The following is a 14,561-nucleotide window of genomic DNA, read 5'->3' on the forward strand; positions in this document are numbered from 1 at the left end:
TTATTCTATTTGGAAGCATCTGCATTTGGATGTGGGCTCCAGGCATCCCCAGGGTTAAAAAGAAAGTATTTGCCCTCCAACTATAAAATTAAAATTACTCCTGAAAGATCCTAATGGGAAAGATTTCACCTTCCACTTGAGGATCTGACTCTGAAGGTTTTCTTCTCTTTTGATATTTTTTAAACTTTGTTTTTATTAGTATTTACTTTCACTGCATAATGATTACATTCTTTATGGGGAATTGGTACATGTACATAACACATCTTAATTCTTTTTATGACCCCTTCCTCTCTCCTCCATCCTGCATCCCTTTAGCTCTTTAAGAAAAGTAGAATTTCTGTGGTCCTGATAAATATGCATGTGTGCATGTAAATATATACATTTATATGTTTGAGTTTGCAGTGAAGGAAAATGTAACTAAATCTTATCACCATAATTCTTGTGCACTTGGCTAAAGGATAATATTTGCCTAGCTATTAACCAAAAGATTGAATTGATTATTTTAAAACATTAAATTCCTAAGCTTACCACTAAATTACATACTGTGAATACACACATAGATAAGCAAAAAATTTTACTGCGTTTCTTTTGATATAAAGATTTATCTTTTGGTGGCCTTGGGATAAGAAGTAGGGAAAAATAAATATAAGCCATTGATATTTGATGTTCTTGGAGGTAAAAAAAAAAGTGGGGGAGATTGCTGTTCATGAGGCTGCCCTTAAAGTTGTGGAAAGTGGAAGGAACAAGATACACACAGTTTTGATAAAGGGTATAAGGCAAGTCATCCTGTGGAATAGAATGTTTCATTTAATTGATGAAGTTGAGCAGGAAATTCAAGGGTTAAATTGTTCCAGTGGGTAGAACTCCTTGAGAAAGAAAAGAGCACCCCTGGAAAGTATGGGGCAAAACTCAGAAGTAGGAAAACAGCTTTCTAGTTTGGTGTATTCCCAAGATAGTTAGAGGAAGGAGAAAGAAATATGGGTGCTCTCACTCTACAGGCACAGACTGGAGTTAGGTCGGGTCTTGGACCCAATAATTTTTAGTTGTATGGTTGTACATTAATGTTGAATTCCAGTTCGCTATTTCCATCATGGGCATGAAGATATTGCCTTTGCAAAAGAGATTAGAGGTCGTACATACATAGCAATAATTCAAATTTAATAATAATGACAACAAACAAACCTCGTATTGCACCTATTATGTGACGAGGGTTAATCTTACTGATTTATACTTGGCATCTTAGCTAGTTTGTTACTGCTGAGGCACAACAATTGACACCGACCACTTAAAGGACAGGTTTACTTTGGCTCACAGTCTGTAGATGTTTCAGTTTACAGAGGGCTAGGTCAAGGCAGGGTGGCATGCAGAAGGGCACGGCAGAGGAGAAAGAGCTCATGGCTTGGTAGTGGAAAGCAGAGCATGATCAAGGCAGGAGGGTAGGAGAGAGACTCTGCCAGGCCACATGCCCAGTGACCCATCTCCTCCAGCCAGGCTTCACCTTCCAACATCGCATTTAGCTAAAATCTTTTAATGGGCTAATCTGTTGATGAGTACTGCATGCCAAGGACCTGATTACCACCAAAAACCCCATTTCTGAGTGCATGAGGCTTTGGGGGCAATCCAGATATAACCTATAACTCATATTAACGTAGAGAATTCTCCCAACAATCACACTGAACACCTATTTTTATTAACTCGATCTTAACAGAGGAGGAAACTCTAATATACAGAGAAATTGAGAATTTTGCCAGTAGTCATAAAGCACAAATGTAGCAAAGGGAAAGACTGTAACCAAGAAGTCCAGCCTTGCAGGTCATGCCCTTAACTAAACTATAGTCACCATGAAAGAAAGGAGAGCTATGCAAATAGTTTGAATTGGTAGCAGGCTTAGTTCAACAATGTTATGGTTAAATGCACAGGATGGATGTAAGGAGGAGCAGGAAGTTAAGTTAGGGTACTAGCAAATGATGTAATGAAGTAGCTCATTAAGATAAAAGAAAGGAAATTAGAAGAAGAGAATGAATACAGTAGAGTTCATCACAGTGGAATTTCTAACACTCCACAGCAGAGCAGATGAGCTCATTCACATGTATAATGAACTACCTGGATGTTAGTTTAAAAATTACAGGATGAGATAAGACTTTGAGAATGAGAATAAAGGTTAGGAAACCAAAGATGATTAAGATTTTGAGCTTCAGTGGCTGGGATATTTAAGGTAACATGTAAAGCAATAGTTTCCTTTAGCTCAATTTGGTATTTTACAGTTTTACAAGACTCACATCTCCTTCAAAGTACCCTAAAACGTGTAGAAGTTCACTTGCCTACCTATGTTACTGGGAAATTTCCTTACATATTATGCTGAATTTTTTTTTGTCACTGATGGTCTTATACTGAAACCACACTGCGTTATAGAATGAAGGGGCAGTCACCCTAAATAGGCTTTAAGAAGAAAAGAAAAAGTACTTTCATTCTCTGGGAGTGGTAGGTTTATACTACAGAAGCGTACCAAGGGAAATTACTCCAAATCGCTTACATCTCTGACATCAGGGCCTCACAGTCCGTCCTCATTTTAATGTAAAATATTCAAACAATGGTGGAATTTATAAATTGTTTAGTTTCTAGTAGATTGTTGGTCTCTGCTGGGCAGCAAACACTGTTTCTTTTGTTTTGCAGCCAAAAGAAAAAGGATCTACACGAGTTCATGCCCTGAACAATGTCAACAAGGCACTGCAGGTCTTGCAGAAAAATAATGTAAGTAGCAACCTAGACAGGGTCTGGATGCGGTGAGACAGCATGCTTAATGTCTGTGTGAGGATGTTAGCCCCGAATGCAGACAAAGCATTTAAAGTTGTCTTCTAAATCAAAGCAGTGCTTATTAAGAGGACATGCTCAAGTTCCTTTCTGTGGGCTTCAGGCTAATGTAATTCAGGAAGCAAATGCACACAGTGACAGGGCGGGGAAAGGTGTGACCTAGCCCTGAGAGGCTTCTCCATGTTGTTTTCAGATTTTACTCCACACAGCTATATTTAGTGTAACAACGTGTCCTTGACAAAGAAGTGCTCTGTGTAACAGAGTTGATTTAATAGAGAATTATTATTTTTATGCACTCATTGTGTTCACATCTGAGGATCATGATGTTTGTTTGAATCAAGCTGACCATTACTAAACACCACACCAAACCTGTAAACTGTAGAGATGTATCAGGCCCTTAATTCAGGGTGAGAGCTGCAGGTTTGTTTTGTATTTCCATGTTGGGTTTAATTTAACTGGTTGAAAATACAGATGTTACATCAGAAAACTATGCATTCATAGCTAAGTGAGTCGCCAGGTTATAGGAGTTCGAGTCTCCTCTGAGCGACTTTGAGGTCACTCATGATTTCAGAGGCCAGTAGTCTGTCTTCCTTATTAACTTCTGCAATCTCTCTAATCTACCAATACATTCACCAGGCACTTTTAGTAGCTTCCTAGTTACATTACACCTCTCTTTCAAGGTTAAGTTCAAATACATTGATCACGCACTCTTAAAATAACCATAAGCAGTGATACATTAGTAATAACATACACTCCTCCCAAATATTATTCACCTCATTTGGCAGGGCGAGCATATTATACAAGATATGGAAGTGGAAAGTGTATAGCAATTGATTTTGTGATCAACCGACAAGAGTCATTGTCACTTTGAATATATAAAAGTTATGTTACAGAAAACTTATTTTTGAGTATTTTCTGTACAGTGACTCAAGATTTAGAATTTTTTGGTGGCCAGAAGAATATAGGCTGTTTTCTTCATTACAAATCGGATAGATAATTTGAAAGATTAGCAACAAGTAAATTATGGAAATCTTTTTTGATATTTAAAACCCACAGGCTTTTAAAATATCAAATCAAAACACCTTATTCCATTTCAAAATATAGAAGCATAGGAAACAGCAAAAATTTCAGATAATTTTTAGTTAATGTAATAGACACAATTGCAAGACACTTATCAAGAAAATGTAATATTAAATACTAAAATGTGAGCTACTGAATCTCCTATAAAAAGTCAATCAATTTATTTATTTATTTTTTTGTTGTTGTTTTTCTCCGGTACTGGGAACCGAACTCACGACCTTGCACTTGCCAGACAGGCGCTTTTGCCGCTAAGCTAAATCCCCAGCCCCAAAAGTCAATCAATTTATATAGCCAGATATTTTAATAAGAGTTGTGTTTTCATATATGTATTAGAGTATGACAGCATTGTTTCCTACACATATTATTATTATTAACTTCACAGGTTTCAATACAGACCCAGAAATAATCTTAGCAATAAAATAGACAAACTGTATAACAACATTGTATGTGAATGAGGTCCAGCCAAAGCAATATTATATATGAAACTAAAAAGATCATTTGAAAAGAGAAAAATTAACTTGAACTTCATCAGATTATGAGTTGTTCCTATTTTCTAAACACAAACTTCTTGTTTAAGGAGTTCTAACTGTGCTTTAGATTTTTGCACATTACCTTTTTACTTACTTAATGAGGAATTTCGATAAAGAGAGATTCATCATATTGATATGTTTTATTTTTTAAAACCTCCACTTTATATTTTTGCTCTGTTCAAGAAATATCTGCCTACTCAAAGCCATTTGACAGTGTATTATATTGTTTTACATAAGTTTTATTGTCTTACCATTTGAATACGGATCTATCTTCTATCTGAAATTGATTATTATACATGTTAAATGCTATTGTTTTGTTTGGGCGTGGTGGTGCACGCCTGTAATGCCAGCACTTGGGAAGCTGAGGCAGGAGGATCGTTGCAAGTTCAAGGCCAGTCTGAACTACATAGTGAATCTAGGCCCGTTTAAACTGCATAGCAAAACCCTGTCTCAAAAAATCTAATTGACATAATACCATTTATTTTAAAAATGTTGTTTCCACATTGCCCTTCAATACTAAGTGTGTCATAAATATTAATTTATGGATATGTAAGTCTACTCCTGGACTTCAATTCACTTCTATTGTCTACAAAAGCAAAATGTTGTATCATGTGAATTACTACAGTTTTATAGTAATGCTGGTATGCTATGGAAAAGCATCATTCATGCTATGATTAGACCGCTGCTTCCAAAACTTATGCTGAAATTTAATTGCCATTGTAACAGTGTTAAGAGGAGAGACCTTCTAAGAGGTGATTAGATCGTGAGGACTCTACTGTCATGAATGAATTAATGCCATTATCTCTGCAGTTGACTCCTCATAAAAAGATATATTCAGCTCTGTTTTTATTTTTGTCTTGGTACTTGCCCTTCTGCTATGTTATCATGAGAAAAGAAAGCCCTCACACATGCAGATGCTGTATTCTTCGACTTACCAGCTTTCAATCCTGTGAGTCCTATAAACCTCTACAGCTTATAAGTTACCAGGCTGATGGTACACACTCTGTAACAATGGCAGAAAATGGACTAAACTTTCTCTAACATTGTTATTCTTCAAGATTTTCTTGAGTGTTATTGGCCCTCCTAGTACCCTGTAAACATACTTTCTATTGTTATCATAAATCCATTTGGAATATGATGAACCTTAGGTTAAACCCATAGATCAATTGGGTGATAATAGGCACATTTACAATACTGAATACTTCAGTTTTATCCCATGGTTTTGCTCTACATGTCTCAAATTTTAGGTTTTACAGAATGAAAAAAAAAATATAAAGAGTATCCTACAAGCATACACAGGAACTTCCCAAAAGAAGGTATTCAAAAGTTCAGAACAATAAAAAAACTATTCGGCCTCAGAAGTAATTAGGGAAAATTTATATTAAAGCTGCAATGTGCTGTCAGTGTAGATACCTAGACATGATTGAAATTAGGAAAACTACTAATGCCAAATGTTGAGGTTATGGAACTAGAACTCTCAAAATTAATTGGTGGAAATATATTTTAAATAGCCATTGAAAACAGTTTTCTATTACCTATTCATGTGAAAATACACAATTCTCATACTCTAATGATTTTATTCCCTGGTATACATCTAACAGAAATAAATTTCTGGGGCCAGGGATATAGCTCAGTGGTATAAGCACCTGCCTGGCTAGCACAAGGTCCTGAGTTCAATTCCCAGTACCAAAAAAAGACCAAAAATAACATATTCTCTGGGCCAGGGATTAGGCTCAGCAGCACAGCACCTACCTGGTAAGCATGAGGTCATGAGTTCAGTTCCTGGTACTGAAAAAAAAAGGAGGCAGAAATAAATTTCTATGTTTACCAAAAAATGTGGGACAATGTTTAGCGCAGTATTATTTGTAATATCCCAATATGAAAATAATTATGGAATTCATATGATGGCATATTATAAATAAATGAAAATGAATAAATGATAGCCATATATACTACAAAATATGGATACTTGAATATACTGTTCTATATCTATATTATAGTTCAATTTTAAATGGTAAAATGTTGATACCTATTAAGATAATATTAGGGATTGGTATAGAGCTCAGTGGCACAGTGCCTGCCTGGAAAGAATGAGGCTATGAGTTCAATACCAATACAAAAAAAAAAAAATGCCCTGACTCTACAACTTCCCTAAATCTACATGATGCTCATATTTATCAGTCTGATCATAGATCTCATATTTTCCAATGAAATTTCTGAATGTCATAAGTTATACATAAATAAAACGTGGTCATTTCAATATATGGACACTGCAGTTAGTGATCACAGCAAACAGTCTTTTCTGTCATGGAGTGTGCAGCCACATGGAGGGGAACACTAAGTAGATAGGTAGATAGATAGATGGACAGACAGACAGATAGATGACAATGGTATAGATAGAATAGGAAGTCCGGAAAGACCTCTTTGTAAAGTTGTTCTATAAGCTGAGAGCTGAAGGAAGCAAGTGAGTGAGGCATGGGATTATCTAAAAGAAGAGGTTCCAGGTAGAGTGATAAAAAGACCATGAGGTGAAAGAACATTTGGAATGAGGGCTCAGTGAGTGGAGAAGACTGGACATGGGGAAAAAAAAACAGACAAAGCAAGCAAGGAGGCAGTGGGAGCGAGAAGCATGCTGAACCATTGCTAGGGTTTGGACCCTGGTTTAAATGAGGTGGCAAAGACTAACGATAAAGCAGCTATCATAGACTCAATAAGTAACAGAACAAGTTCATTCTGAAATTTCACAATGGAATAATTAATGAAAAATATGTGGGGAAAGTAATTTCAAACAATAGCAGTTTTTTATTAGTGCATGTTAGTAAGGCAAGAAGATGAAGTTTATTTGCTAAACTGGTACCTCATTTACTGTATCCTTTTTCAATTTTTTATTTTATTGTAAAGAGAATAAAAACAATAACAATGATACAGAATTTCAAAACAAAATGATAGGAAATTAACAATAATTATTCTACTGCATATTGTTTTCTTCCAAGTAGTTGCTCAGATAGCCAGATACAGGCGAATGAGATTGATCAAACATTTCTCTAACTCATTATCCCTCTCCCTTTCCTCCTGCCTCATGCTGATCCTTTACACTAACGCCAAAAGTCCACCTCCAAGTTGCCTGTCCTAAGAGTAGCATTTGTACTAAAGAAAGTTACAATCACCAAGGAAGGCATAATAAATCATACTCCATAACAGAAATATTGTTAAAGCCACAAGGAAAACTTGACGGAAATATATTTCCATTTAGAGCCTTTAATTTGCCATTGTCAGATCATAACATGTTCAGTAGCCAAAAACTGAGACCATGAATAGCATAATGTCGATTTAATCAGTTTAATCAGTTTTTCTCTTGACATTCCAAAGTATCATAGCTGTATAAAAATGTGTATTATGGTAAATCCCCCATAAATTTGCAATTGTAAGAACAGCAATAGTTTAATGACTTATTTAAATTACCCACTTCTAAATCTGAACTTTCAACTAGGCATTCAGAAAATTCTATTTCCATCGTTATTAGGAATTCTCTCCCGTATCCCTAAGGTATGGCCAGAGACCAGTAGATCTATCTAGTGCTCATAGGTAGGAGAAAAACCTCTCATCTTTAGTCAAATGTCTTATCCACTGATATAGTCACCAATCAGTTCCAAGTCATCCTGTGAAGTTAAATGTATTATTAACTGTCCTTGTATGAAACAGATGGCATATATGAAAATAAAGTTGAAGGGAATATAATGAACGAGGATATTAACATATGTGTGAGCAGAATACTGACAAAAAAGGAACTAACAATGAATGATGAAGTGCTCAGGACTGAGCGTTCATTAATAGCCCATACTACGTCCAAATCGCGAAGGACCTGGGAAGAGAGATGTTAAGTTAAACTCATGAAAGCGCTAACCTTGGGAGAGGTTCACTGGAGAGCACCTGTGACTATAGTTATGAAGTTACTCAAAATCAACCTTGGTGGGGAGGGGTTAGGGTGAAGAGCAATACCTTGACTTCTCCACACTTCTGCCCAGCATCCTTGCAGGGCTGCTTATTGGTTGAACCCACCCAGAAGCTAGTAGGGGAAGATGTCACAGGCAATGGGGGTATTGCATATCAGAAGGATAAAGAATCTAAGACCAGGGCACTAGACAGGATAATCAACATTCCAGGTGTATCCCTTATTTTTTTTCCTGAGTCAAATATGAACTTCAGAATCCATATACTGAGAATACTAATATTGTCTGCGGCCAAACTTTGCTGGACCAACCATACCATGTCCTCTATGTGCTGACAGGGAGTAAAGGTAGTTTCTTGCCACTTTGGGGACTCGATGGCATCATACTCCTTCCCATACTGGAAAAAAAATTAGAGCTGGAAAAAGGAAACAGGCTAAGAATAATTTTTGATGTCTCCTGTTCCATACAAACTTACTAAAGGCATAGGAAAATACTAATATAGTTTTAAAAGTTCTAACTCATGTACTCATTAAAAATGGATAATACATTAAAAGACACTGAAAATTGCATTAAATACACAAAAAGAACTCTTAAAATGCATATATATGATAAGATAATATGATAAGTTGAGAATATATTTTAATTCAATTAATTTAAAATGTGTTAACAAGAGTACAAAACATTTATGTAGAAAAAATTATTCCATGAGAAAACTGAGAGAAATAGTTGACATTCTACCCAGATGTTCAACTTTTGCCTTTGTTTTTATTTTTGTTTAAAGAAAAGACAAAGCTTTCAACTAAAAATATTTTAAAAAGGAAAAATGCGCAAAGAAAGTAGAATGTAAATTCAAATGAAAAAATTAGAAAGAAGAAACAGTAGATGAGTTTATGAGTTAGTTATTTGCAATAATATAAAGCAGACTCATATCTTACAAGCATGGTCAGGAGAAACAGGAAAAATAAATGCATGCAGTTTAAAATAAAAGAAAATATTAAATTTGAGTTCATTAGGTAAAGAAACCCCCAAAAATAGATTCTATGGAGAACTGTACTACTTAATTAGTCTTTAAAAATCAACGAAATTTGATATCAGCGGTAAGATCCTCCATACTTTTAAGAAAATAGATAATTGTAACAGAAAAACTGTATAAAAACTAATTCTGTAAGCTTATCTATAAGCTAGTATTTAAACTCCCATGGGGGCTCGGAGTGTAGCTCAGTGGTAGAGCATGCACCTAATAGGAACAGGGGCTGGATTCCATCCCCAGCATCAAAGCAAAGTAAAATAACTTGAAAAAAAACCACAACACTCTTTTCTTAAAGGGGTAAAAATTGGTAAAAACAAAATCAAACAAACAAAGCCCTGCTGGCTTGTGATAGGCAATTCATGAGTGACATACTGAACCTAGGTATGAACTCTGCAACTGTGGCAGCTAATATTAAATCATTAAGTTTCTGGTTATATACCTAAAGTGTATTTAAATACTAACCTCTTTGTAAAAAATTATAGATGGCTTTGGAATTCATCCAATGTAAGCATGGATTTCTTAGGAAGGAGAAAAACAACTTTTGTTTCAAAAAGGCACTTCCCGGCAGTTTTAAGCTCTTCTTAGTTCAAGCTCATTTTCCATATTTTGTCATCTCTTCCTTCCTTCTTAGGGCCTCTTTGGCTCCAGCCTGTCCCTTGGCCATAAAACTGTAACTGCAGCAGGGATGGCCAACCTTTCAGAGCTTTCACTGCTAACAAACAGCTCACTGTGGCACGCTAGCCCATCTATTTCCTATTACCTTTTATTTTGCTCTTGGTTTATATTGCGTTTCTCATATAAGAGAAACCATGCAATATTTCAGCTCCCTTGTCCTATTTATTTTATCTAATTAATTAATTAATTAATTTATTCATTCATTCATTCATTTAGTTTTGCAACAGGGTCTCTCTGCATAGTTCCTGCTGGCCTTAAACTCACTGTGTAGCCAAGGCTGACCTCAAACTCGAAGCAATCCTCCTGCCTCAGCCTCCTGAATGCTGGTACTACAGGCATGCGCCTTACTAGTTCTTTTAAACTCATTTTCTAAAATGAAAATAGATATTTAATAAGTAATTTAAAGATGTTTATTAATATACTTTTCCTTAGGTGTAAGTACATTTCAATGAGTTTTCCCTACTGAGTATTTGCATTTCAAATCATTTTATGTCTAATTGAAAACAGTTTTTCACTGATAATGTAATTTGGCAGTTAAAAATCTGATAGGCAGATTTAAGTGTTTGTAGGGCTTTAAGATTTCTGTCCAGATGTAGTATGAACCTGTCTTCCTTTTCACATAGGAATATTTCCCACTTTGTGTTCTCTCCTCTCTCCCATGATTTCCAGGCCTATATTTTATGAATCTCAATGACTTTTAAAGATTTTTTTGAGGAAAAGTATGTTATCAGAATATACTCTAACTTAACCAGGACTTTGCTGATTTAGTATTAGCTGTCATCATTGTAGATCTCATAATTATGTTCAGGACACTGCTCTCATCAATCATCTCTTACAAGGTGACAGATTTTTACCAAGTAACTTAATATCTACACATATGATCACACACAAGATGTGATCACTGCTATACATTTTTACACCATAAATCTAAAGTGACTATGTAAAAAACCTAGGGTAAGGATTCAGATGTCAGCAATGTTCAAATCTTTACTTAATAGTCTTATTGAAAGTTGTCATCAAATTATATGGATTAGTTGTCAAATGTCACTGATCTGAAAGATGATATAGGGTTCATTCTTGATTGCATATGATCTTAAGAGAATTCTAAACTATTCTTTAATACCATTTTATACCTCCTCTAAATAGTCAAAGGTTAAATAGGCACACAGTATATGTTTTGGAGTATGTCAGAACATAATACAGCAGTTTTTACTCAATACCAACTGCATCCATTTATCCCCCATAAAATCCAGTGTTTAAATATAAATTTCAGATTTCAAAATTAATTTTTGCTAGACAAGTATTTCTTTTACTTAAGTTTCAATACTCACAATATGCCTCTAAAATATCTGCACCTTGTAAGCATTCATGCCCAGATTGAGGTGAAGTAGATCCTGTTTAAAGCAACAACTGTGGGTTCTTTGCCAAATGATTTCATGATTTTGCACTTAGTTCTTCCAAAATATGCAGAATATAGGAATGTACAAAAACATAATTTGGGTATATAAACTCTCACATAGATGTAAAATGATGTTATTATTCTTAAACTGAAGCATTTTCTCATTTAAAATACTTTCATAAGGTGAATGGTTTATCCTTCTCACTCTCTTTAGCATATATCTGTTGATCAATGGAAAGTTGTATTTTGTTTACATATTCTATGTAAAATTGGAGTTATCATTTACCTACCATATATACTCCTGGAGGACTATTGAGAAAATAGTTATATGACTACAAATGATCACTTTTAGGTCTTTTTACTGTGACGAAAGTCAGTCATCTATGATATTTTTGTCACTATTGCCTATATTTTTCTTAAAAACACTAAAAATGGCTCAAATTTAGAAAGTTGTTCTGTGCATGGTAGTGCATGTGTATAATCCTAACACTCAGGAGGCTGAGGCAGGAGGATCCCCAGGTGTTTAAGGCCAGCCTGATCTACATAAGCGAGTTCAAGTCTAGTCTGCACTACATAGTGAGACCCTGAATCTTTTTGTTGTTGTTGTTTTTGTTGGTGCCGGGGATTGAATTCAGGATCTTGTGCATGCAAGGCAAGAACTCTACCGCTGAGCCACACCCCCAGCCTGTGAGACCCTATCTCAAGAAAAAAAAAAGGAAAAATGATAGAAAGAAAGTTCTATCTGTATAGGATTGTTGTCAATGTGGCATTCTGTAGTGCCAAGTAAACATAGTATATACTAAGTATAAAATTTGAATTGCATGATATTGTATGGAAAAATTATATATTTTATCTTATCCTGAAGTATGGAATAATTATTGATGTTAGTCTCTATTTTTATAAGCAATGCACTCTATATCATATTCCATGTAACAGATAATCCTTATTTTAGTTATCATAGCTAATTTTCCAAAATGTTTGGTTGCATTTTGTGTTGAGCCAGTCTACCTGTACTGCAAATGCTATTTTGATATATTAGCTTTCATTGATTTTTCTCCCTATAAAATTTTATATCATTTTAATATTGTGAGATTTTAAAAAATAGTGTCTCAAACTTTATTAGCAACTGCAGTGCAAGTACCGGGAACATAAATGAAAGCACTGCTCACTTCAAAGAATTCCTTTCTGTTGTGTCATTGTGATCATCTGAAATACAGAGAACTTTATTTCACTAATTTCTAAGCCACGTGATGAAATAACACATATTTAAATCTCTCAACCCTCTGTATGTCAAATGTTTAAAAACATTTGATGAATGATTACGTACCTAAAGCTCAATAATTGAAGGTAGTAAACATACATAGTGACCACCTGTTATTAAGTCTTAGGATGTGCTCTGTGTTAAAACATGCTTTTAACAAGTATTTTCTTATGTAATTTTGAATCAAGCAAAAAGGAAACATTGGTATATGGAGATATGATATGGAATAAAAACAAAACTCTGTCGTTGGTAAACCAGGTCCACAATGGTGATACAGCCCACCATTTAGGTTGTATTACCTAGCCTTTCACCATTTAATAATAAAAGATTCAGTATATGTATGTCTCAGTTGGAGAAATTAAGTATGATTTATGCCAATAACTCTTAAAAGTTTAAATGGTGTCACCTTAAATGTGATTTAAAAATGTACACACTGGAATGCAGTGAAACTACTTTACCTTTCCTTTGTTTTCTTCTTTTAAGTGCATTATATTTAGAATGATTATATAAATACTTCAGTGGCTTTTGAATATGGAGAAGATTCTTTAGCTCAACTATATGAAGGCATTTTGTAAAAGGTAATTAACACATTTAGAAAGAGAGTTGTGGTCACCTAGGATGATGGAAGGAACATCCCAAGTTATATACAAATTCTAAGAAAGAAATGTATAGACATAAAAGCCTGCCCAAAATAAATGAGGAAAGTATATGTGTCAGGAAGTATATTTATGAAGTACAATGTGTGCGGTTTCCTTAACCATTAGTTATTTAAAAATCTGGTTAAGAAAATTAACTCAAACTTTTAAAATATTATCTTGTAATCTCTTTGATAATATTTTAGTTCGTTATTCAAACTATTTCATTAGTGGCCGTGTAGCATTTTTTGATGACTTAAACTCACATACCAAGAGTGCTGAATGGAAAGATGCATTGTACTTATACATTTCCCATATCTAATTCAAAACATGATCAGATTTATGCATATTAAAGAACAAAAGTGACTCTTCCTGGGGATGTCTCAAGCTCTCAAATGATGTGGGAGACTCACATCCTTTGGGACTAATTTCAAAAACCTCTTAGCTTTCACCTAATTTCACTTGGGTGAATGATGCAGGACATTTTGTCATTAGTGCTGTAGCTGGAAATGTCCTTGTCAGTGTTTCTCTAAAAGGACAAGAAAAGACAGATACCGCATATTGTAAAGATAATAGATTCCATATTGAAATTTCCACAACTTTCCATTTAAAAGTACAAGTGTTCAAATCATTTATAAGTCTATATGGAAGACTTTATCCATTTCTCAACTTTTGCCAAAAGTAAAAATACATGATGAAATTTATTAGCACTTTCACAGAACTTTGTCCCATATCACATACAGGAAACCACATAAATATACACATAAACATCATGCATATTTATCACAAATATACAACTGACTTTCTACTTTACTTTCTTCTTTACTTATGCTCTGCCATGAGAATATCTGTTTCATTTTTTATTATTTGATGTAATTATTGCAGTCACTTTCATGTCATTTTTTCTGATGTTGTAGACACGAATGTCCAAGTGGTATATGTAGGAAAACTTATTTCTACAAAAATTCGAGCATTCTATTAAATTTTCACACAAAATATCAATCTTTATACCTATTGATTTTGTATGAGACACATTCCATAAAACAGGAATGCAGAATTTTGAGTATCCTTAATGACCCCAATATTTAATTTTCTGAAATCTAATGATTGTCAACATACTGATACAAACACACAATAGTAGATGCATATATCCATACAAATGTTTTACTAGTGTTTTATAAAATTTTGCT

General features: G+C 34.5%; 1 protein-coding gene across 1 annotated transcript in view; it reads left to right on the plus strand.

Annotated features, from left to right (window-relative positions):
* The window catches only part of Dmd (dystrophin), a 2,013,932-nt gene that overhangs the window by 353,347 nt on the left and 1,646,024 nt on the right, over positions 1-14,561 (plus strand). Inside the window, exon 4 of the mRNA XM_013507710.1 lies at positions 2,674-2,751. Coding sequence (XP_013363164.1) covers positions 2,674-2,751 — 78 coding nt within the window. The remainder of the gene's footprint in view (positions 1-2,673; positions 2,752-14,561) is intronic.

The sequence above is a fragment of the Chinchilla lanigera genome, unplaced genomic scaffold, assembly GCF_000276665.1.
Source record: "Chinchilla lanigera isolate Chin_1 unplaced genomic scaffold, ChiLan1.0 scaffold00134, whole genome shotgun sequence".
NCBI classification, from domain to species: domain Eukaryota; kingdom Metazoa; phylum Chordata; class Mammalia; order Rodentia; family Chinchillidae; genus Chinchilla; species Chinchilla lanigera.